The sequence below is a fragment of the Podarcis raffonei genome, chromosome 14 (assembly GCF_027172205.1).
Source record: "Podarcis raffonei isolate rPodRaf1 chromosome 14, rPodRaf1.pri, whole genome shotgun sequence".
NCBI classification, from domain to species: domain Eukaryota; kingdom Metazoa; phylum Chordata; class Lepidosauria; order Squamata; family Lacertidae; genus Podarcis; species Podarcis raffonei.
In genome coordinates, this window is record NC_070615.1 from 27,674,139 (window position 1) to 27,697,016 (window position 22,878).

Below are 22,878 nucleotides of genomic sequence, written 5' to 3' on the forward strand. Positions count from 1 at the left end.
AAGACATAAAAGGCTCAGTACTCAGTCCCATTAATCTGAATAGGGGGGAGAAGGAGTGCAAGCAAAATGCAGGTGTTCATGGGGAAAGAACTGGGCTCAGAAAATGTGCACATCTGGTCTCTCTCCCCCCCCCCAGCATGTCCTTCAAACTGTGGCCCTGTGGCAAGTCCTCTTCTTTGCGGGAGGTTTCTATACAGAGGTTGGATTGCCACCTGTCAGGGATTCTTTAGCTGTGATTCCTGCCTCGCAGGGGTTGGACTAAATGACCCTTGGGGTCCTTTCCAACTCTACAATTCTATTATTCTAAGTAGCTGAGAGGAAGGGTGGGATTCAGTCTGTTCTGCTCTGAAGGAGCAGGTGTGTAGCCTTGTGGATTCATTACTGTCACTTAAGGCTCAAGTGACTTCAAGTGGCACAAAATGCCCTCTGTCAGTTTTGGCTGGTGGCCCCGGTACACCCCTGTCTGGAGAGGGATAGCCTAACTTCTGTTACTAATAATAATATTTTTTTCATTTGTACCCTTCCCTGGGTTGCCCAATCCACTCTGGGCAGCTTCCTACACATATTAAAACATAATACAAAATCAAACATTAAAAACTTCCCAATACAGAGCTGCCTTCAGATGTCTCCCAAGTAAAATAATTTTTTATTTCCTTGACATTTGACGGGAGGGTGATCCACAGGGCGGGTGCCACTACCAAGAAGGCCCTCTGCCTTGTTCTCCGTAACTCCACTTCTCGCAGTGAGGGAACTGCCAGGGGGCCCTCGGAGCTGGACTTCCGGGTCCAGGCTCAATGATGGAGGTGGAGACACTCCTGTTTTCAATGCTCTGGCAATTGCTCAGCTAGATTACTGCAATGCTTTACATGTGGGACTGCCATTGAAAATGGTTGGGAAACTGTGGCTGATGCTGAATTCCGCGGCCAGGTTGCTCACTGGTGCAAGAGGTTCTGAGCACATTACGCCAATCCTGGCCTAACTGCGCTGGCTACCAATTAGTTTCTGGGCCCAATTCAAAGTGCTGATTTTGACAAATAAAGCCTTATGTAGCTCAAGACCCCCATACTTCACTCCAAGGAAGGGGCAGAGGACAGCAACACAAGAACAGGCCTTGTCAGTGGTGGCTCCCTGCTTGTGGAATGCTCTCCCCAGGGAGCCATGCCGGGCGCTATCACTGTGTTTTTAGTCCCCCAAAGTCTTAGGATCTTGATTTTCTGCTTATCTTTTCATGGGTTGGAAAAGGATCTGCTCTTGTATCTATCTATATTACTTGTGTATTTTAAGTTGCTTTATCCTTGTTTCTAATGTTCATTTTTGCAAGTCAGTTTGAATTTCACTTTTGAGGGAAAAGAAGCAGCAACAAATAAACAATAATAAATAATCACAGCTGGTGGACCTTGTCCTTTCAGTGAAAATCTTGTCCCCATAAACCTACCAACCAAACCACTGACTTTAACGCAGTGTGCAATTTATTCATAATTAGGCATTATCAAACAGATCATATTCAGAACAAAATGGACTCACTTCTGATATTAGCCATGCTAATAGCTGAAATGACTCCTCTGCTGGCAGGGAGAGTTCCTGGCTGGTCTGCTGATAAATCTTTTACACAGCAGAAAGAGCTGCTTTTCCCTTTCAAAATCCAGTAAGCAAAATTTGCACATTAAAGGAAAATGTCATTTGATCTGCGCTTCAAAGGGTAGTGGGGTGTTGTTGAGGGGAACAGCAGAAAGTACAACACTAAGACTTTAAGCTCAGAGGCAGACTAATTATGCACCAACATATTGATAGTTCTTGGGTTACTTGTTGCTCGATTTTTTTAAACTATACAATGAACAGCTTTGACCCATAACATTCATGCCCATGGCAAGGTCTGCTACTGCTGGAAGAAACCAAGTTTTCAGATTAGGGGTCTTCCAGGCATCCCTTCTAAAATCTGTTGAACACCATAACTTGCCCAACCGACAGTATCCTACTCAACCCCCTTCCAGATGAATATTGCTGTGCTTCGGGTATTAATGTCTCCTGCACAGCCAGCACTAAGTAACTGGTGGAACTTCAAGCAGTCTCTTGTCAAAGGGTAAACACTCCAGCCCGGAGACTTGGTTTTCAAAACACCATTCAGACACAGCTTTTTCCATGCAGAAGCAAGACACAGGTTCAGTCCCTGCCTGTGCATGTGTGAATCTGGTTCCCATGGCATTTTCACCTGGGATGCTACAAATCACTTCACCTCTAGAACATGCCACCTTTCTGATGGCTTTCCTTTGCATTACGGTTGCGGTTATTTATTAAATTGCTTAACAATTCACCTCTCTCAAAACAGCCCAAAGTGACTTACAGAAATATTTAAAAAATTAAACTAGATAAAGTTTGAAACCAAAGAAATAGCAACAATGAATCCACATTCTTGTATTCATTTAAAAAACCCTGAACAACTTAGGTCCAGGGTACCTTAGGCATCATCTGAATATTTCTATTCCAGCTCGGTCACAAGATCATTTGCAGGAGTGTCATTATTCATTCCCAGAGTTGGTGATGCTCATTTGACAGCAATGGAAACCAAGTCATTGGCCCAGTCCTGTCAGACTCTGTGGAGATTCAACAGGCACCTTCTGTGCCAACCTTTCAATGTCTGCTGAAAAATTTCAATTACACCAGGCCTATTCAGGCAATTAAGAGTCCTGCAAAATGGGTTACTGATCTTTGTTTTAAACTTCCTTGTTTTTAACCTTTTATGGTATGGTTTTATCTTATTTTTGCTGTTGTGAACCACTTTCATATTATTATTTTTTGTAAAAAGTGATATAGATACATTTTTTTATAACTAACTAACTAAATAAATAAATAAATACTGCTACAGAAATGCAAACAGTCCATAAACATAGTAAAATCAAAATAGGCAAAGTATACAGTTCGCCTAAAACCAAATTGGAAGTCAGAGAGCAGCAAAAACAGCCCATCGTGTGCCATCAAATACCCCAAAGGGCAGGAAATGCAGATGGGGTCCTTCAAATTGCTGGCAAAAAAAAAACCAAACCCGCTGAGAGGAAGGGGGCACATTTCTCCTGGCATGATGCGTGTCTGAATGCAGCCACAAGGACCAACCACACAGGCTCCTTTGCCCTTTGCATAATCAGCATGTTTTTACCTCAGATTTCAGGCGCTCAGTCTCTATTTCTCCATCTTCAATTTGTTGCCTGAGTTGCTTGGCAACTGTTTTCTCCGTTTCCACAATCTGAAGTAAATGGAGGTACTTCTGCATTAAAGCTTCATGCTCTGTAGCAAGAGTCCTATAACTGTTATATAGACAGAGTTGTTAAGACATTTCCTCCCCTTCCATTGCTTTTCCTGCCTGCTCTGCATCTCACACCCACCCACCCACCAGGCTGGGCACTCATGACCACCAACAACAATGGAAAACTTGGGGGATCAGGTCCGTGTGCTGCCCTAAATGCTGACATTGGGGCGGATCTTGTTACTCATGGTGGCTTCCTCAAGCCGTGTCTGCTGCCAACACAATTAGAAAATCCTATGGGGGAGAGAGAGAGAGAGAGAGAGCCGACCCAACAAGCCATCAAGCGATAACTGCATTCATCATGGGGGGAAGGGAATGGCACGACTCTGCTGCTACAGTTCAGAGCATGAACTTTCCCTGCCACTGCTTGGCTTGAATTTGATCGTTCCGATTGATCATTGCCATCAAGCTCCAGCCATTCTTTTTATCCAAACACTTTAGAACAGCCGTTTCCCAACTTAGTGCCCTCCAGAAATCTTGGTCTACAACTCCCATCATAGGTGCCAACTCCCTGGGGCCCTGGGTGACCGAGCACCCACAAAATTCCCCATGAAGGTGCCCGGCACCAACAAATATCGGTGCCAATATCATGCATGCTGCATGGCACTCACAGCCCGGGCACCCACAGTCGTGGGCCAAGCCAGCACTACTGACTCCCATCAGCCTCAGCCAGAGCAGCTGCAAGAGCTGAGGCTGATGGGTGTTCTGGTTCAAAGCATCAGGACCAGGAGACTGGGGAAGGCTGGCTTCCCATATTCAGCCTGTGAGTAATAACAGCGAAGAAGTGATTATCTGAAGATCAAGATTCCATGTCCAATTCCCAAACTTGCACTCTGCCACTGTTACCCCGTGGGCCACATATAGAGGCCAACCCACATAACCCCAAAAGAGGCCCTGAGCACATGCCAAACTCAAGCTATGCTCCTGCTGGCCACAGACACCAGGCATGTTTGCTGCTTGATCTGCCTTGCAGCCACATCAATTTTTAGCAGAAGACAGGGATCATAATTGATCTGGTTACACGCTAGAGCAACTGGACAGTGGTTTCTTCCACTGTGTGACCAGCTGTGATGCTTTCTTCATTTTCCATGCGCTCTGTGCCAGCTTTGGGTCACATGGATCAACCCTATGAGCCCACAAGGATCAGCGAGAGATTCTGCAAAATCTCTGGCAACCATTATGGAGATGAAACCCTGAAGACCTCAAAGACCTTTTCATTCCCATCAAGGAGGCAGATTCATGTCCTGCTATACCAGGCTTGGTTTACTGGCTTCAGTGGAAGTGACCCGACACATTGAACCTGGTACTAAAGGACAGGTAAGGCTGCTATCCTATATCTACTAACATGGGAATATGTCCCATTGAAGTCAGTGTACCTTACCTCTGAGTAGACCTATATATGGGTTGGACTGCAGGCGATTAGGAATGGCCAAGCTCCTTCCAAGCTGGCAGTGACTTTGGTTGGGAAACAAAGGTAAAGCCGCATTGAACTCAGCATGGTTTATTTCTGAGTAAAGATGTCGAGGGCTGTACTGCCATTTAATCCCATTCTACGAGTTCTATGAATTCAAATATTCGTGGAAGGATCTGGCCCACGATATTTCACATGTGAGTTGGGTGGGGGAGCCGCCTCTTTGTTTCCCTGCTTGGTTAAAAGCAGCCTTTCCAGGAAAATGAATTGAATGTTAAAAGAAAGGGAATGGAATTAAAACGCAAATGTCAAGGATGAATTCTTATCTCTGGCTGTGGCAACTGGCAGCGTCCCAGGTGCAGAGGCAGAATTAAGAGTAGAGGAAAAAATATCTGATGCAACATCATCTCCAACTCCTAAGTCTGCCCAGCTGCTGCCCAGCACATTTTGAGAAGGCCAGAGAGTGGGGGGGGGGGGGAACACCCTCCCTCAGCCTTCTGTCAGCAAGGCCACAAAGCATCCTCTGTGCTGCAAAAAGGCATCCCACCTTCCACTCCAGACAAAGCAAACTGATGCCTGGAAGTGTAGGTGTTCCCTTTCCGCACGGCACACCTGCTTGTTTGAGGCTGTTTCTTGCAGTTCTATGGGCAACGGGGAAGGAGAGCAAGGACACTCCCTTAACACCCCGAGCCTTCTCCAGATGCCTCCCCCCCCCCCGCTTCCTGCTCCTACCTGGCACTGACTACACACACTGATGCTTATCTTTGCAACCAGGGCTTTGACAACGCCTTGTCCTTGGGGGGCAGGCTGGGCACAGCTGGGAGGGGGCGGCTGATCTGGAGCCCAAGGACTGTGCTGCTCACTGCCTCCTGTGCTTGTTGCCTGCAGCCACTGCCTGCTCCCCTCTTGCCTCCTTTTTTTCTCTCCCCCACATTCAGTGTGCTGGGGCTTCCCTGGGCTGCCTCCAGTCGCCTCAGGTGGCAGCAGAGGAGGAGGAGGAGGAGGAGGAGGGGGCTCCTGCCATTTTCTGTTTTGCCTCAAGCAGCAAAATGTCTTGGGCCAGCCCTGTTTGCAACCATGAGATGTGGAACGCAAAACTCAAAACAAAAACCCAGCAACAAATTCTGAGGTTGTTAGGATGCTGAATTCTAGGCATGGAGCAAAATCCTGTGCTTCTTTAGAATTCCAGAGTCAGCCCAAGCATTGCTCATTGTCAACTTTTTCTCTGTAAGCAGCTCAGAGGGGCTGATTCCCTCGTATATGGTTTCTTCTATGCTATAATAATAAATTATTATTCTGTTTTATCGTGTTTTTAATATTATGTTGGGAGCCACCTAGAGTGGCTGGAAAAATACCGGTAAATATATTATATTACTACTAATACTAATACTAATACTACAGTACTACTACGACAGTGGTACCTCAGGTTAAGAACTTAATTCATTCTGGAGGTCTGTTCTTAACCTGAAACTGTTCTTAACCTGAAGCACCACTTTAGCTAATGGGGCCTCCCACTGCCGCCGTGCCACTGAAGCACGATTTCTGTTCTCATCCTGAAGCAGAGTTCTTAACCCGGGGCAATATTTCTGGGTTAGGAGAGTCTGTAACCTGAAGCGTATGTAACCTGAAGCGTATGTAACCCGAGGTGCCACTGTACTACTTAGAAGCCATTGCTCAGCAAGGGTGACCAGAAATAAGGCCTCTTACTGGCTCCCTCTCCCACTCTCTCTCCCCCAGCAGGATTAACATGGTCAGCGGCCTCTTGCACCTGACCTGACACATGCCAGCCCAGCCCTCCAGCCCAAGACACCTTGCCCCAGCAGGATTCATGTTCCACGGAGCCGCTGAGAAAAGGAGGAGGACTTACCTGGCATGGCTAATGGCTGCTACCCATTCATCACAGTCTTTAGCATCTTCTGTCCTCAGCTCCAGGGTTTTCTGGTTTTCATGGTTGAAGTTAACAGTGAAATAATGCTATAAAAACAAAGAGAAGAGCTATTACTCCTAAAGACAGCCAGCTGCATTCCACTGTAAGGTTGCTAAATATCACTAACTCATCCTGGCGTTGTTACACAGAAGACACAGAAAGCAGAGGACTAACTCCAAAGGTTACAAATTTATTATGGGGAAAGTCCATGGAAAGCATTTTCTAGCAGGCAAAAGCATGAAAGCCATGACAGATTAGATACGGCTTTGCAGCATTATTGGGCCAGTTGTTCTTGGTTTGTTGTTGTTGTTGCTGTTGTTGTTGTTGCTGTTGTTGTTGTTGTTGTTACCATCAATTTATTAATCAACTTCTGCTGGTAGGTAGTCTGCCCTGAAGGAGAGGAGAAAGCAGGTCGCAGCCACTCCCTCCTCGCTTTGCCAAGGGAAGAGGCCAGAGGGCCCCAGGAGAGACTGCCAGCCACTTCCAAACTACAGCAATGCCATTGCAGGGGGTTGATCTAGATGACCCTTCAGATCCCTTCCAACCCTATGATTCAACGTCTCTTCCTTCCTGGCTCATTTTCTGCAGTGCACCTGGCTGCTTTTTGTGGTCTGGCTTGCATGGGCTGGCTGTGGGGAAGGGGGCGGCAGTAGTGGGGACAGCAGATGTCGGCCCTGCCGTTTGGGACATGGGAACTCACCCAGATTTCCCCTCCAGAGGCACTATGATGAGCAAATGGTTTGGGGCAGCTACTTTCTATCCCCCACCACCACCTTCCTGTCTCTAAGAGGTGCCAATGCTGAACCTTTGCAGCAGGATCATGGACCAGCATTTGTGAGAGAGAAAGCAAGGGGCATGATGGACACATGCCCATGGAAGGCACCTGCCCCAGAACAGCCCCTTAGAATCCAGGCCACCCACCAGCCCTGGAAGCTCCCCCCCCCCCGCAGACTTTGCTGCATCTCAGATGCCAGGCTGACATGGACAGGAGCAGAATGGGGCTTGGCACAGAGGCTATTTTTAGCCTCCCTTGGCATTTACTGTATTTGTGTTAATTTTCATCAGGGCGGCTTCGAGCACCGCAAAAGAGTTTTCGCAGTTCATCTACTCTCCTTCCCTGCAGTCTCCTAGGAAACAAGGGATGTTCTCTAAGGCCAGAGACAGAACCGAGTAAGTTGGAAAATAAATAAGGAAATGCTGAGCGCCGTCCGTTCTGCCTCTGGCTTCCGCTCTTGCCAGGACGTCCTGGAATCCAAAATCCAACCACATGGCCCCACAAAACTGATGGCCTCCAAGCACAGACTAAAGCAAATGCTCCAAAGAGGGAAAGGGCGGCAGGAAGCTCAGTGGCAGAGCAGCTGCTAGGCATGCAGAAGGTCCCAGGTTCAATCTCCAGTGGCATCTCCAGGAAGGGCTGGGAAAGACTCTATCTGGAAACCTGGAGGGACATTGCTGCCAGTCAGTGTAGGGAACACTGCAGTAAATGGACCAGCATGAAGTATGAAGCAGATTCCTTTGCTCCTCTCTTACTCTAGCCAAGGGACGCATCCTCTTTTGGACAACCTTCTGTGGCCACATGCTGGAGGTGGGTCGGGCAAAGGTGGCAAAAAAGGGTCACAGCAATAGATGCAACTCTTTCCTATATATGGTTAACTACATTCCAGCCAGCTCTCTCCTGTGGCTCCTAGAAGCTGCCAGCATGTGACAGCAACCACACCCAGGGAATGGCTTTGACTGGCCGGCTAAACCAGGTGAGGGTAGCCAATGGGTCTCAAACCCTCGGTGAGTTAGAGACTTCCCCTATGTGCAAAGACAGGCTCTGGTGGATTGAGCGGATGAGACCAATAGGTGGTCCATCTGTCAAGAAGGCAGTTTTTGCACATGCTGTAGAGGGAAGTGAGGGGCACTTGAGGCTCATCAACCTGGGAAGGTAGCCCATCTAGAAAAAGGAATATTCTGCTCCTAAACCTCTGCCGCCATGTGGAATATCCTTGGGAGAAGAAAAGTCTAAGGAGTAAACCCTCCACAAATCCAGAGTAGAGTTCCTGGGTCAGCTGGATGGTGCCTTGTATGCCTCCTTCTGGGAATTCCTGCAGCCAAGCTGGTGCCAAACATGTTGCTTTCCTTTGGACCACATCCGTGAGGCTGGTGTGTGTGTGTGGTATTATCATCTGGGTATCCCAGGACCTCAAATACACACTGCCTAGTCTTGCACCCCAGCCTTGGTGCTGCTAATGCAACCATGCACACCACATTGAGAGCCTTGGAAGATAAAACTGGTACATGAATAAAATTAATAATAACACATATAATAATCATTGTAATGGTGTCTAATGCACCCTGCCATTTCTTATCTCCATTTATTCTTTATTTTTTACACTATGTGCAAAAAGCAATGAGGAGAGAGTGCTAAGATATCAGAGCCGCATGATAATATGAAAGCATTTTATGTGAGCTTAAACAAAAACACAGCTAGATCACTCTTCTTCTCAATTCGGATTGAAGCTGGATGTGGGGGAAATGCATCAAAACACAGCATTTTGTAAGAAACAACAGGATAGCTATTGTTATAGATTGGGGGGACCCCCCCTAGACCCTAGAAATTAATAAATAGTAGGATTTTGATTATTTTAAAGTTGCCATATTTTGAAGAGCAAAAAAGAGGACGCTATAATGGCTCTCATTTTAAATACCCCTACTATATGTAGGCGATAGAAACTGTGATATATTGCTGATGGGGGCAGGAGAAGAGAAAAGGAAAGCAAGTCTTCAACCACCAGTTATGTCGATGTCTTATCCAGAAAGTATAGCCAAAGACATTTCTGCCAATTAAAAAAAATCCACCTGGGCAGAAATTTAACCCTGAAAAAGAGGATATGTCCTAGAAAAAGAGGACACATGGCAACTCTAGTTATTTGGAGTATTGAAGCAAAGATTGGAGGCCCATGGAAAAATACAGGCTAAGTTTAATTCCAAGCAAGTGCCACACCTGGGATAGAGGCGTTAACATGACAAAACGTGTTGATGGTCCATCTAAGAGCAATCCTGGGCCTGGGCAGAGAGAGATTGCCATGGTGATAGGGTACATGTTTGAGGTTACAGGGTGGGAGTGTTTTTAGCAAGGTGTGCTGGGAAGAAGAAGGGAGAACAAAGACCAGGATCCATCTTGGGTAGGCAGGCTGAAGGCTGGCTGGGAGAGATGACTTTGACTCCAGTGCTGCACTGCTGTGGGGAACAAGCCCCTCTTGAAATGACCATGTTGTAAGAGATGGGCTCCCCCTGTGCAGACTTAAGGTGCAAATATGTGAATAAATCATATTTCTTAAAGCTACAACAGTCTCCACTGTGTTTCCTTTCTCCAAAGAAACACAGAACCTGGGTGAGTGCCTGGAACCCCCTAGAATCTTGCTACTGCTCAGCAGAGAATGGGGCGGCACCTAACTTTTGTAACAATATGGATTGTGGCCCACATTGTGTGTACCCTGCTTCCCAAGCCAATGGTGGGAGCACACTTGATGTAGTGTAGACAGGAGGGTGGGAACTGCTTCTTTGCCCCCACCAGCTTCTGTGTCTAGCTGAAAAGCAGCCTCTGAGGCTGCACCCAAGAGCAGGGAGGGAGGCAGCGCAATCTTGTCTACCATTGCAATTCTGCTCAAAAACTAAACACATTATTCAGCTGCAAGGGACAGTGGTTCCTCTATGCCCCACCCCCCGCCAAAGGGAGAAATGCAACAGTGCAAAGACAGTTTTGAACTCCTCAACATCAGAAAGGGAACAGTTCGAATAACCCCTCCTGCCTCTTCTTCCACCACTCAGCTTGGCAGCCTCCTGAGACTGCAGCAGGTTAAAAAGAAAACAAACAGAACCCCCCCACACACACCAATATCTGATGTAGAACTCTGCCGCATGTCTCGTATGTCATGACAATGATGGAGGAGTTCAGTAGAAGAGTGGCAGAGAACGCCTGACCCTCTTCATCTCAATGGCTCTTCTGCTGTTGACCTCGCCTGGTGCAACTCTCCAACAGCAGAGTTCTTTGGATCCCCCACACAATGCTTCTTCAAGGATATGTTGCGATGCACGATTTCCACAGCAACCTCAACGCATTCCAGGCCAGGCTGAGCTAGGGCTTCTCTCATCTAAATATAGCTGCTGTAGTCCTGATTCTTCTAAGGGCATCGACATCTCTCCTCCTCCTGAGCAGATGTGCTATTGGGCCACATCCTGGCAAAAGGTTCCAGGAGCCCCTCCTTGTCTTTCTCTTTAAACTGCCCTGTTTAAAAGGCCTAAAGACACAAGGCAGGTGCTACACAACAGGGCACACCACATCACCTTTCGACACAAAACCAAATAGGCATCACTGACAGCAAAGGGCCCCAGCAAGGGAACCTCATCACAGCACTGCTGCCTCCTGGCCTCTTCTGCCCAGCAACCAGAGTCCCATCCAGTGTTGGAACTTTTCCATGGCCCACAGCATCCTCCCCTTTCACCCCATTGCATGAGAAGAATCTAACTCTAAACTGTTGTGATGCAAAATCAAACAAACGGTTAATTGATTCTGGATGTTCTTCATATATGAGTTATGATGAAGATTTATTTGGCAGCATTGACCATGCAAACCCGTCAGCGGATTCAAATCGCATATGGTGAAACCATAAAGAGATGTGGTATAGGTCCAGGAACCTTAAACTGCAAACTTAGCAATCAATTGAAAGAAAATCACGTGCATCAAATCCTATACAGTGGTACCTCGGGTTAAGAACTTAATTCATTCCGGAAGTCCGTTCTTAACCTGAATCTGTTCTTAACCTGAAGCACCACTTTAGCTAATGGGGCCTCCCGCTGCTGCCGCACCGCTGGAGCACGATTTCTGTTCTCATCCTGAAGCAAAGTTCTTAACCCGAGGTACTATTTCTGGATTAGCGGAGTCTGTAACCTGAAGCATCTGTAACCCGAGGTACCACTGTATGTCCCACAACTGAACTGCAATGCAAGGAGCTTGCAACAGGGATGAAGGTAAACCAAAATGCACCAGTCACAACCAAGTGCATAAGCTGTATCACTGAGAAGAGTGTTAAAGTTTATTTCCCTCCATTTACTGAAGCACCAGACTGCAAGATGTAGTATGCACTGAGGTGTATGGCCCACTTAATGTTCCCTCCCTAGGGAAGTATAAATACATACTAATTTTTCTGGATGATTTCTCAAGATATTGCAATGTGTACTTTCTAAAGGAGAAAAGTGAAACTGTACAGTTCAGAAAACACATCACCACGGTGAGCAATAAGCTTCAGAGGAAACCCACAACTTTGGTCAGTGACAGTGAAGGTGAGTTTACCTCGAGCCACATGAAATCTCTTGTGAATGAAGAGGGGATTACACACAAGTGGGGAGTGTTTTACACACCCTTCAACAAAGCTCAGTCACTGAGAGAAAGTTTAGGTCTCTTATGGAGATGACAAAGTGCATGCCGAGTGACCCTGGCCTTCCCAAACAAATGTGGGGAGATGTGGTAGCCCCTGCAATATATCTCCACAACAGATTGCCAACCAAGAGAAGTACATGTACAGCTTTAGAACTTTGACATGGAAGAGTGCCGAGTATGTCACACAAACATGTATCTGGCAGTACAGGCAGTGAACATTTTAGGTGTGTCCAACTGACACGTGATCACAGACATGCAGGTCCTTTTGGACCTGGAAGAGGGCAGAACGGGGGATGAAATGCTTATTTGCGCCACCAACACACATGGGGGGGGGGAATGAATGGAAACCCCCCCCCCCCCGTGTGAAATGGCCACCACTTGTATTGCTATGCCTTTGTACTCAAGGAGAATAGATACAAGTTAGACTCCAGATCAGGACAGACAATTATGATTGGATATGCTACTGGAGCAAAGGTGACAGAGCAATTGACTTGAATACTGGAAAGGTCAGCACAAGACATGTGGTTCATTTTGATGAACACAGGACAGCTGCCAAGAGAGGAACTGCGATATATTTTTTTGAGAGGTCAGAAGAAGAAATAAGAGCCCTCCTGAACTTTCCTGAATTGACATATCTGCTTTCTACTGTCACATCACCTAGCACAAATGATGAACAGGAAGGAGAAGCCGAGGAGCAGATTACAGGTAGCAGGAGAGGAGACTGATGAGAAGAGGTCGGTACTGGAGGGTGATGAGGAGACTCATGTGGTTTCACAGCCATATGTCAGACACTCCTCAAGACCCAACAAAAGTATCCCATCTCCAGGATTGTTCTACACCACAAGGTCATTGGCACAACCCTGAGAACTTCCACTTGGGGGTTGAGCAGGTGCCAACATATGTGGAGGGATGCTGCATAAGAGGAGATTGATGCGCTGCACCAGAACAAGACCTGGGCCCTCACCAAGCTGCCTCCCAGGAAGAAGGCAACTGGAAGCAAGTGGGTGTTCAAGGTAAAGCAGGGTGCAGAAGAGGAAGTTGAGCACTACAAAGCAAGACTTGTGGCCAAAGGTTACTTGCAAAAGTTTGGAGAGGACGATGATGAAACTTGTGCACCTGCAGTGAGATATTCCAGTATTACACTGCTTTCAGGCACAGCAACTTCTTAACAAATAGAGGCAAAACACATAGACATTGAAACCATGTTTTTGCATAGAGAAACCTCAGGGTAGATTTGCATGGAAGAGGCCAAAGGTTTTAACAAACCAAAGGAAGTGCATCTAGTATGCAAACTTCAGAAGGGGTTTTATGGTGTGAAACAAGCTGCTAGAGCATGGAATGAGAAACTGCACAGCATTTCCCCACAGCTAGGGTACACACAAAGTCACACAGACAAGTGCTTGCACACCAAATGCAAAAATGGACAATTTTCTTATGTGTTGGCATTTGAAGATGACTTGATCATTGCAACTGAAAATGACCAAGACTACCCAAAAGTTGTGAAAGACCTAAGCAAAGGAGCAGAACAACTTGGAAATGTTTCTTCCTACTTGAGTGTTTAAACAGAAAGAGAAGGATCTTATCTTCTAAGTCAAAAGCAAAAAGTTATTGAATTGCTTGACAGCTTAGGGCTGCAAGAAGCTATGGAAGTAGCCACACCAATGGTTACTGACTTTCTACAGAGCCCAGATGAATCTGAACTCTTGCCAGACAACAACCAGTACAGGTCAGCAATTGGAAAACTTTTTGTACCTGACCACAACTTCCAGACCTGACATAGCAAATTCAGTGGAAATCCTGAGTAGTTAGGTCTCTCACTGAGAAGGATGAGACTGCTGTGAAAGGGGTTGTCAGATAATTACAGGGAACCATGAACTATAAACTTAAACTGCCAGCAGACAGCAATCCAAACTACTAGGTTATGTGAATGCTGACTGAGCTGGAGAAGTGAAATTTCTTTCTTCATTCTCTTCCATCTTGTAAAGCTGACCAAGCAACACATATGGGCTTGATCACTTCAAGCCCAGACCACATGTTCATAAATGTTTTTCCGTATTTTGTAAATTCAAGACTTTCTACCTGTGTTCTTTTTGCTGCCACATGGAATAATGCATGAATCTGACCTTTGGAGTTTTTAAGTAAAGCATTTCAATTTACTTACGTTGTGGTCTGTTCACTGCAAGAGAGGCAGTGGACTGAACAGGATATTTAAAAGGTCTAACAGTCTATTATTCCCATGCTTCATTGTGCTGCATGATTCTGTGTATTTATACTCTGCTGGGGGCTCTCTCTTGCTGGAGTGTGTGTTAAACCCCATGCTTTGAATCTAAGGATCCAGCCAATTATTTTATTAATTAACCCACATGGGGTGATATTAATTATTATTTTCCACCCTACAGATATTCCACTTGTAGTTTCCTTGATAAGAATCTGACAGGTGAGCCTGCCTATTGACACCTTGGCTCTCTCCCTGGCAGTTCAGTAGTAATATTGGTGTTTTGTCTGGACATGATGGGGTGATAGGAAAATGTTTAACTGATCATATAACCTGTCTGTATCAAATTAGAACACCACCCTGAAAATCTCCCCAATTCAAGTAGAAGGGAACATCTAGTTCCAAAAGCTGCCACTAGAGAAGGAAAACATTTTTTCTTCTTCTTCAGTTAACTGAAGATTTCACTTCCACCCAGGTTTCAGAGTTGAAATGCCCTGACCAAAGTCAGAGGCCTTCGATCTTCACTATGCTTCTTGTTGAGAAATAAAACACATTGCTACTTGGAGATTAAGTTTGCAATTCCTGGGCCAAGGCCAGGGTGATTAATCCTTTTTGTGCAGGAGACCCAGCCATGAACTAGCTCTACAAATGTCAAAATGGGCTCAATTATAAATCAAAGGGGACTCATTTAGTTGTAGCTGAATGAAACAAATTCCCAATGTGTTGTTGGTTTGGTCTGAAGCAGAAAAATATATCCCATACCTGCTGGTTTGGGAAGGGCTGCTATCTGCAACAAGCTCCTCCTTCCTCAGATATGTGAAGCCTTGGAAGGTGCCTTCTACAGAGTCCTGACCCTCGGCCTATTGAGCTCTGTATACTGACTAGCAACAATGGCTCTCCAGGGTTTCAGGTAGTGGTGAGTCTTTCTCAGCCATGCCTTGAGATGCCATTGGGGACTGAACCTGGGACTTCATGCACACAAAGCAGATGCTCTACCACTGAGCTACAGCCCTTCAGCAAGTGGACGGATAAGTCAGTACATATGTAAGGAGACATGGGTGAAGACAGAAATGGCCAGCTGGTTTACCAGCCCATACATCAATGCCAAATGGGCTCTTGGTCAGTCCCACCAAAAAGTTTTTAAAAGTCTGCTTGCAATTTGTGAAATAAAGAAAGTTAATGTCAACATTGTTGAGGGATAAGTGTGGCAGCAATGGTTTAGCAAGGCTGATAAGTCCATATGGGAAAAGGTTTGGTGGTAGAGCATCTGCTTTGCATGTAGAAGGTCCCAGGTTCGTTCCCTGGAATCTCCAGGTAGCACTGGGAAAGATTCCTGCTTCAGGTACTGGGGAACCACTGCCAGTCAGCGTTGACCACACTGAGCAAAATGGACCAATAGTCTGATTCAGTATAAAGCAGCTTCCTATGTTCTGCATCCAAAGAGAGAGAGCCATCAGGCCATTATCTATAGTACTTGCTAGCAGTTGGCCAATCAAATACCTAACAACTATGGGGGGGGGGTTGGAGAGAAAACCTGCTGAGAGGCCAAAGTTATAAATGGGATGTCCACAAAAATCCCTAAATCAAGACAAGAGACCATACTTTCCTTGGCATGCTGGCATCACAGACACACAGTGGTTTCTCACTGGCAGCAGGGGCAGAACTAATTTGAGCACTCATGCACCTGCCACATGAGGGAAGCAAGTTTTGTATGGGACACCAGGGAAGCCATGTGCAAACTGGGGCAAGCTCCTTACTCTTCTTTCCAGGTCAACCACCTCCCATCTGCAATGTGCTGATGGGGCACATTGTCTTCCTCCACTGTTACTTACAAACAGGTCCCAGACAGGTTCTCATCCTGGCCCTGCTCAGAACCAAAACTCATTCGCTTTAATAGTTTGGCAATGTCCTGTGACTTCAGATCATTGTCAGGATCAAAACGAGGACCCACCTTGCAGGGTTATTGTGACTATTATTAAGATAACGTACAGACAATGAACACTCCCAAAGCACTAAACAAATGCTGGCGTTACTATTTATTTTGTGTGAAGGAAGAACGCATGGCACCCAAGATGCCCTAAGGATTCTGAGGAAGGTGTGCCAAAGAAGAAAAAGGGGGACCTGAAAATGGCTCACGAGTTGCCAGGGGCTAAGGAAGAGGATGCAGGTGGGGGGAGGAAACAGAAAGAGAAGGAGTGAGGACAGGAAGATAGCCTCATGACTCAGGTCTTCTTAGAGCAGGAGTAGCCAATGTGGTGCCCTCCATATATTATTGAGCTACAGCTCCCATCAACCCTAACCACCAAAGATGCAGGCTGGGACTGATGGGACTTGGAGTCCAACAACACCTGGAAAGCACAGTGTTGGCTATGTTGTCTTTGCCTCTTCTGGTTGACTTTAGACAAATCAGTAGCACAGAAGCAACAATTGCAAATACAAAACCAATCTCTCTTGGGCGAGGAAGTCACCCCACATAGTATCTTCCTTCCAACAGTTTAATGGTCATTTTATCCAACAAGTCCTTCTACATGCTTCGTCTCAATTAACACCCCTGTATTTTCAAACCTTCTCATCGAGTTTCCTCAAAAGGCAGAACCCACAAGCCCCATCACTGCAGACAGAGACCTCCACCTTTGCTCCTAAGCTGACAGTGGAGCTGTTTCACTAGCCAAAGCTATGGAGGCCTGTGAAGGATCTCCTCAATGGGATCCTCAAGGGTTTCTGGCTTTGCAGGGGCTGAGCTCTGTACCTGCAGGATGGCCTCAGATTAATAGAGAGGGTCATTCCTCGTGATCTTGGGTAAGGAGGACTTTGCATCAGCGTGCCATGGACAGAGCCAACTGCCAACTGTTGAAGGTCTTGTCTAGCACAGATGCTGCTCTAGCATGGCTAGTTTCACTGTTGAGGAGACTCTGCAGATAGTCAAGGACTGGCCGCAACATATCTCTCATAACTGCATTTAAATCAACAGGATAGCTCAGGAATCAGCGGGTGGGTTGGCTGGCCCCAGGTCCTGTGTGGAAGGGAAACTCTCTGCAAACCCACTGCAAGCTGACTTTGTTCACACCCTGAAAGTTCTGGTGGGACCAAATGGCTCTTTTCCTATAACACTTTATGTTTACAGGTTAAGAACCATCAGGTGCCTCGACCTGGACCCAGTCATAATTCCTAAAGCCCAGCACCCAAATATTCACTTGACAAAGGTGAATTGTGCTTGAGGGAGGCGGGTGGAGGGTGACATGGATTGCTGCAGAAGACCTGCTTCTTCTTTTTCTCCACCGGGGGCACCCTTGCATTTCAACTTGCTGACTAATTAATACGACTGATTACCCCAAATGTTGTGGGTTTTTTGGTTTTGTTTAAATGTTCTCTTGGCTGAAGTAACTTCAGTTTCCTGGCCAGAACAGGCTTCTTGGAGAGGGTGGGGGTAAAGGAAGTACCTTCTGCCCGTCCTGCATAGAGTCCTAAGCACACGAATCCAAAAATGGGAACACGGGAGGGGGGAGCTAGCGCGAGACTGCTGGCACTGCAGCGCTGGGAGAGCTGGAAAGCCTTCCTGACCCCCTCTGGCCTCGAAGGGGGCAGGTGTGTCACAAGCACCTGCGACGCCTAGCACACACCGTCCCCACACAAATCTCAAGGCAGCGGACACACCGGGCAGGGCTCCTCTCCCTTCCCCTCCCCCACCCAGCTGTCCACGGCCCAGGCTGGCAACAGCAGATGGAAGCGCCCCCGACCGCTTCGCTTCCTCCCAGTCCTCCTTCCATCCCGGGTCGCTCACCTACCTGTTTCTCGAGGGGGTCCTTGGGCTTGGGCGAGGGCGCCCGGTCGCAGACGCAGCCCTCCAGCAGGTAGAGGCCAGCCGGCCTGGAGCTGGAGTCGCTCTCGAAGTAGAAGAGCATGTTCTGCAGGAGGGCGAACCACTTGGGGTGCCATTTGGTATTGTCCGAGCTCCGCTTGCTCAGGTAGCCGCGCCGGGCGCCGTCCTTCTTAGCCAGCAGCCCCAGGTAGACGGCGTGCCCGTCGTTCAGCCGCATCGCCTTCTGCATGGCGGGGCCGGCGGCGCTCACAGCCGCATCTGCATCCCGCTTCGCAGAGCCCCAGCAGCTCGGCGCCCGAAGCGCCCAGCCGCCTCTCACATGCCCCCAGAAGCAGCAGCAATGCTCAGCCCGGGCAGCGCCTCCTCATCGCCCGGCTCGGCTCGGCTCGCCGCCGCCAGCTCCGCGCTCGCCTCACGGGCTGGTCATGTGATGAGCACCGCGGACAGCGGCGCCCAGAGCCTCCCGCCGCGCGGCGGACAGCGATCTGCGCCGCGGACAGCGGCGACTGCGGCAGCGCCGCTCGCAAGCAAAGATCAGCACCGCGGACAGCGGCAACTGCGGCAGCGCCGCTCGAAGGCTGAGATCAGAACCCCGGACAGGGACACACGAAGACCCGCCTGGCGGCCTTGCGGGAGTTGGCAGGAGCGGCAGCAAGCGAGCCGCGGTGCCACGGCGATGCCAATGGGCGCCGTGCCAGCTTCCTTCCCAAACGACCCAGGCTCCTCTCCGCCGCCTGGTGGGGTCAGGGCATTTTTGGCACTGGGCGCAATCGCCTCCCCACGGCCCGAGAAGAGAGCAATGGACCCCTGCTGCTCGCAGCACCGGGCGTCATGACGAAACCTGCGTGCGCCCCTCCAGAGCGAGGCACGGGACTGGGGAGGAGGGCACGCAGGAAGGCAGGGGCGATCGCTACCTCTCGGATCAGGTCCCACACCCCGGCATGCCAGAGGAGAAGCCGGAGACCCTCTTGGTGCTGAGGCTGGCGGCAGATGCCGCTGCTGCTGGCTGTGTTGGAAACCGTCGCTGCGAGCATCACCATGTCAGCCTCTCCGCCAGCAGGAATGCGGCAGCGGGACTTGGCCCGTTTTTATTTTTAGCCTCCCTCTGGCGCCTACATGTTCCAGGGAATGTGTCGGGGTAGGAAGGAAGGGCACCTTTGCCGGAGCCAGAAACACCTGCCTGCCAGAGTCCTGCTCCAAACAGGACGCGGTTTAGTGATATCTTACTCCTTATGATCCAGGAATGTGGATTTCTCAGGTGACAGCTGCAGAATTTCTCATGGTGACAGCAACATTTCATAGACCGCCCTGCAGAGCAGTCCTTTTTTCTTATCAATCTATTGCACCCGAAAACATTCAGCTCTCCAAACCTCTGTGCCTCATTTCCTCCTCGCTCCCCCCTCTCGTTAACGCACAGCTTTAGCAGGTAGACCAGGACACCTGCCCACACGGCAGAGTTAATTTTACCTAACCATTAAAAAAATGTATGTTAAAACTCCCACATACAGTTCCCTACAGCAATCTCAGTCTTAATGGGATGCTCAAGTCTCCAGCCATTTTTTAAAACAGGTATTATTTGGGAGAAGGGAAAAATCCTTTTGGAACTGAGCCCTCTTTCTGTCCTGCCTCTAGGGGGTAGAGTGGGGTGGGGGTTCAAACCTTGGCCTCTGATCTATATGTCACGATAAGCTCTGTAGTCCGAGGATAGAAAAGGTTTATGCTTAAAGGGTTATTATCAAGTCCCCTTTGGTGCATTCCCTCCTGGCCTCCCTGCTCCGAAGAGGGGAGAAAGTGGAGCGAAGGATAAGCCATGGTAGGGAAAATTCCGCCTCAGAAGAGAAACTCTTCCATATTAAGCAGAGCCTATACAGTACATGCAAAAACACCCAGAGGGCAGCTGTGTAGAAAAAACAAACCCAGAGTCTTGTGACTCCTCAAAGACTAACAGATTTCTTATGACTAATGAAGCTGAATTGGTGGGGGTGGGGTGGGGGGTGTTCTTGGGTTGTTCTTGTTTTTATTTTGATTATGTATTCTGTGTTTTCATATTGAGATTTTAGCCTGTGAACCACCCTGAGACCTGTGGGTATAGGGCAGTATACAAATTTAAACAACAACAACAATTACTATTCCATACAGCAGCACATGTGATGCTATGGAACTCATTCCCACAAGACATAGCAATGGCCACCAATTAGGATGGCTTCCAAAGGAGGTTAGAAGCAGGATAAGGCTGTCAATGGCTACTGGTGATAATGGCCCAGTACTGCTTCTCTTCAGAGGAAGGATGCCTCTGAACACCAGTTTCTGGGAACCATGAGCAGGAGAATCTCACTGTGTTCATCTCCTACCTCTGTACTTCCTAAAGGCACCCAATTGGCCCCTAATAGGTGGCTAGACTAGGAAGGACTTTGATTTGATGCAATAGGGCCCATGCCATTTCTAAGGGCCTCATCCAAGTCTTCTGCCTGGCTTGACAATCTGTAGCAACTTGACAATATTATCACGATTGCTTCCATTTCCTTTGATTTTAAGATAACACGATCACTTCTGCTCTGAAAAAAGGGTACTGGAGCTTCTCAACTCACCCCTCGCTGCTGACAGCATCGCTAATTATGGCTCAGAATCCATGAACTGAGCAAGACAAATTTATGCAAGGAGGAAGCCTTTGCTGAGCTGCTGGGCCAGTTCTAAGAACTCTTGGGGATGAAGGCCATGGAGGAGGAAGAGGAACAAGAAACACCTGTAGACTTCCCACTTCATCTCACTGACCCAGATCCTGCCTTTTTTAAACAGACTTGAAGAATGTCAGGGAAATTATGTCAATTAGTTTTGTTTTGACTGGAAAATGTGGGTAATACTTCAATGACTTAAATTAGGTCATGAATCACCATGGAAATATCTAGGAATTGTCTGGGAAACAGGAAGCACATTCATGGTTGCTTGCACCACATACCTGCAGAAGCAGAGCATGGGAGGAAGCGAGAGCAATGCCAGTCATGCTCCTTCTGAGAGCGTTGTCTGCTGCAGTGGAACAGGAGTTCACTAACATCAATATCAGCCTTCCCAAACTTTGTGCCCCCACCGATGCTTTGGGCTACAACTTCCATCAGTCTCATATATATTACCACTTCCCCAGTCACTGGCTGGGTCATTTGATGAGCAAAGAGGGGGACAACAGCCTCCTCCTCTGCTGCTCTCCATAGTAAATCTCCTCTACTGCTATACCCACTGCTGACAAGTGGCTGCTGAAAGGCTGACCAAGAGTGAAGGTGGTCTGTTGGGCCAAAAAAAGAGCAGGTGAGCCATCCCTATTCTTGATAGAGCCCACAGGAAAATCAGGAGAGAGATCTGGAAGAGCGAGTCCAGGGGTAGCCCCTATACTGCAGAACCTGAGGGGTCTGGAGCAAATGGCAGAAACACAAACATCTCTCCCAGGTGGGAGATATGTTTCTGCCAGATCTGCAGCAGGAGTTGCTAGAGCAGTTTTGTGGCATATGGGATTAAGGGGCAGGGGATTAGGGCAGTGAGAGCAAAGATGGGAATGTGAATGTTACCAAATGCCCCGATGCATCAAACTCTGTGAATGGGGTTCCTCAGACCAGTTTCCCCCAGGACCAGGGGAAATGGGCAAAAGGACCTGTTGACAGGCCTGTGCTGACTTGGGGTGTGTGTATTCAGTTATTCAGGACTGCTGCCTTTTTAAAGCCTGGGTCCAACTCATGCAGAATTACAATCCCTTAATCAGACTCTGTTATAAACTCTTGTGGGAAATATATCCTCTACATACATACAAACACACACAACACAAACACGCACATCAATGGTGGGTGCCAGACGCCTATAATCCCTGAATACAGTAAGTGTTAGAATTTAATCAAGCCTTCTGCTCTCTTGCTCCAGCAAGTGTTAAAATATAAACCAGGCTAGCTTCTTCTTGGAGTAATTGCCTGGGGTGATGGGCCATTAAAAGTACAAAGGAAAGGTGGTGACCCATTAAGAAAGCAATGGAAGAGGGGGGCTCTGTGCCAGGCAGCAAATGGCTGGGGCCCCTCCTCCAGTTTTTAGATAGTTAGAAAGACAAAAGCTGGAGTTCTAGAGTGGAGAGTTGTGTTATGTGAGCTAGAAGCTGGAGGCAAAAACAGCAAGCTGGGGAAGCCAGAGAGGCAGAGCACAATGTCTGATGTCTGCTTGAATCCAAAGCTTCAGTTATGCAAGAAACAAGACCATTTTGGGGTGTCGCTGCTCTGAACCCCTCCATCATAGGCTCAGGTTGTATATATGTGTAAATAAACGATATATCGTAAAGACACCACAGTCTCCGCTGTGCCTCATTTCCAAAAGAAAACAGAGACCCTGGGTAAATGCCTGGAACCCCTGGAATATCCTACCACTCAGAGGTTGGTGGGGAGGGGAGTGCAACAATAATGAGATATGATGCAATGCTAAAATGTAAGCTTACTGCTTAAAACCTATCCCAAACAAATGCAGACCACCCAACAAGCAAGGCAGATCCATCTGTCAACCAAAAACAGCTGTTGTATATATGGTAATAAGCCTGTGCTTCTGGAAACATCCACAAAATTCCAGTTTGAAGAGTTTAGGGGATTGTTTAAGAAATAGTGGCTTCAGGAGAGCCTTGACATTACCCCTCACAAACAGCTACAGTAGTCAAAGGGTAGGAGGAGAAAGAAAAAGGATATGTCTGAATGAGAATATAAACAGACTCCAGTGCAGGAAAACCAAAAACTGCCAATCAAGGTTTGCTGTTGCAGGAAGATC

General features: G+C 47.7%; 1 protein-coding gene across 1 annotated transcript in view; it reads right to left on the bottom strand.

Moving 5' to 3' along the window:
• The window catches only part of RASGRF1 (Ras protein specific guanine nucleotide releasing factor 1), a 59,659-nt gene extending 40,323 nt beyond the window's left edge, over nucleotides 1-19,336 (bottom strand). Inside the window, exons 1-3 of the mRNA XM_053364935.1 lie at nucleotides 18,062-19,336; nucleotides 6,577-6,683; nucleotides 3,152-3,299 (exon numbers count right to left, since the gene is read on the bottom strand). Of these exons, the coding sequence (XP_053220910.1) occupies nucleotides 3,152-3,299; nucleotides 6,577-6,683; nucleotides 18,062-18,325 (519 nt within the window). The 5' untranslated portion in view covers nucleotides 18,326-19,336. The remainder of the gene's footprint in view (nucleotides 1-3,151; nucleotides 3,300-6,576; nucleotides 6,684-18,061) is intronic.
• Between the last annotated feature and the right edge of the window lie 3,542 nt (nucleotides 19,337-22,878).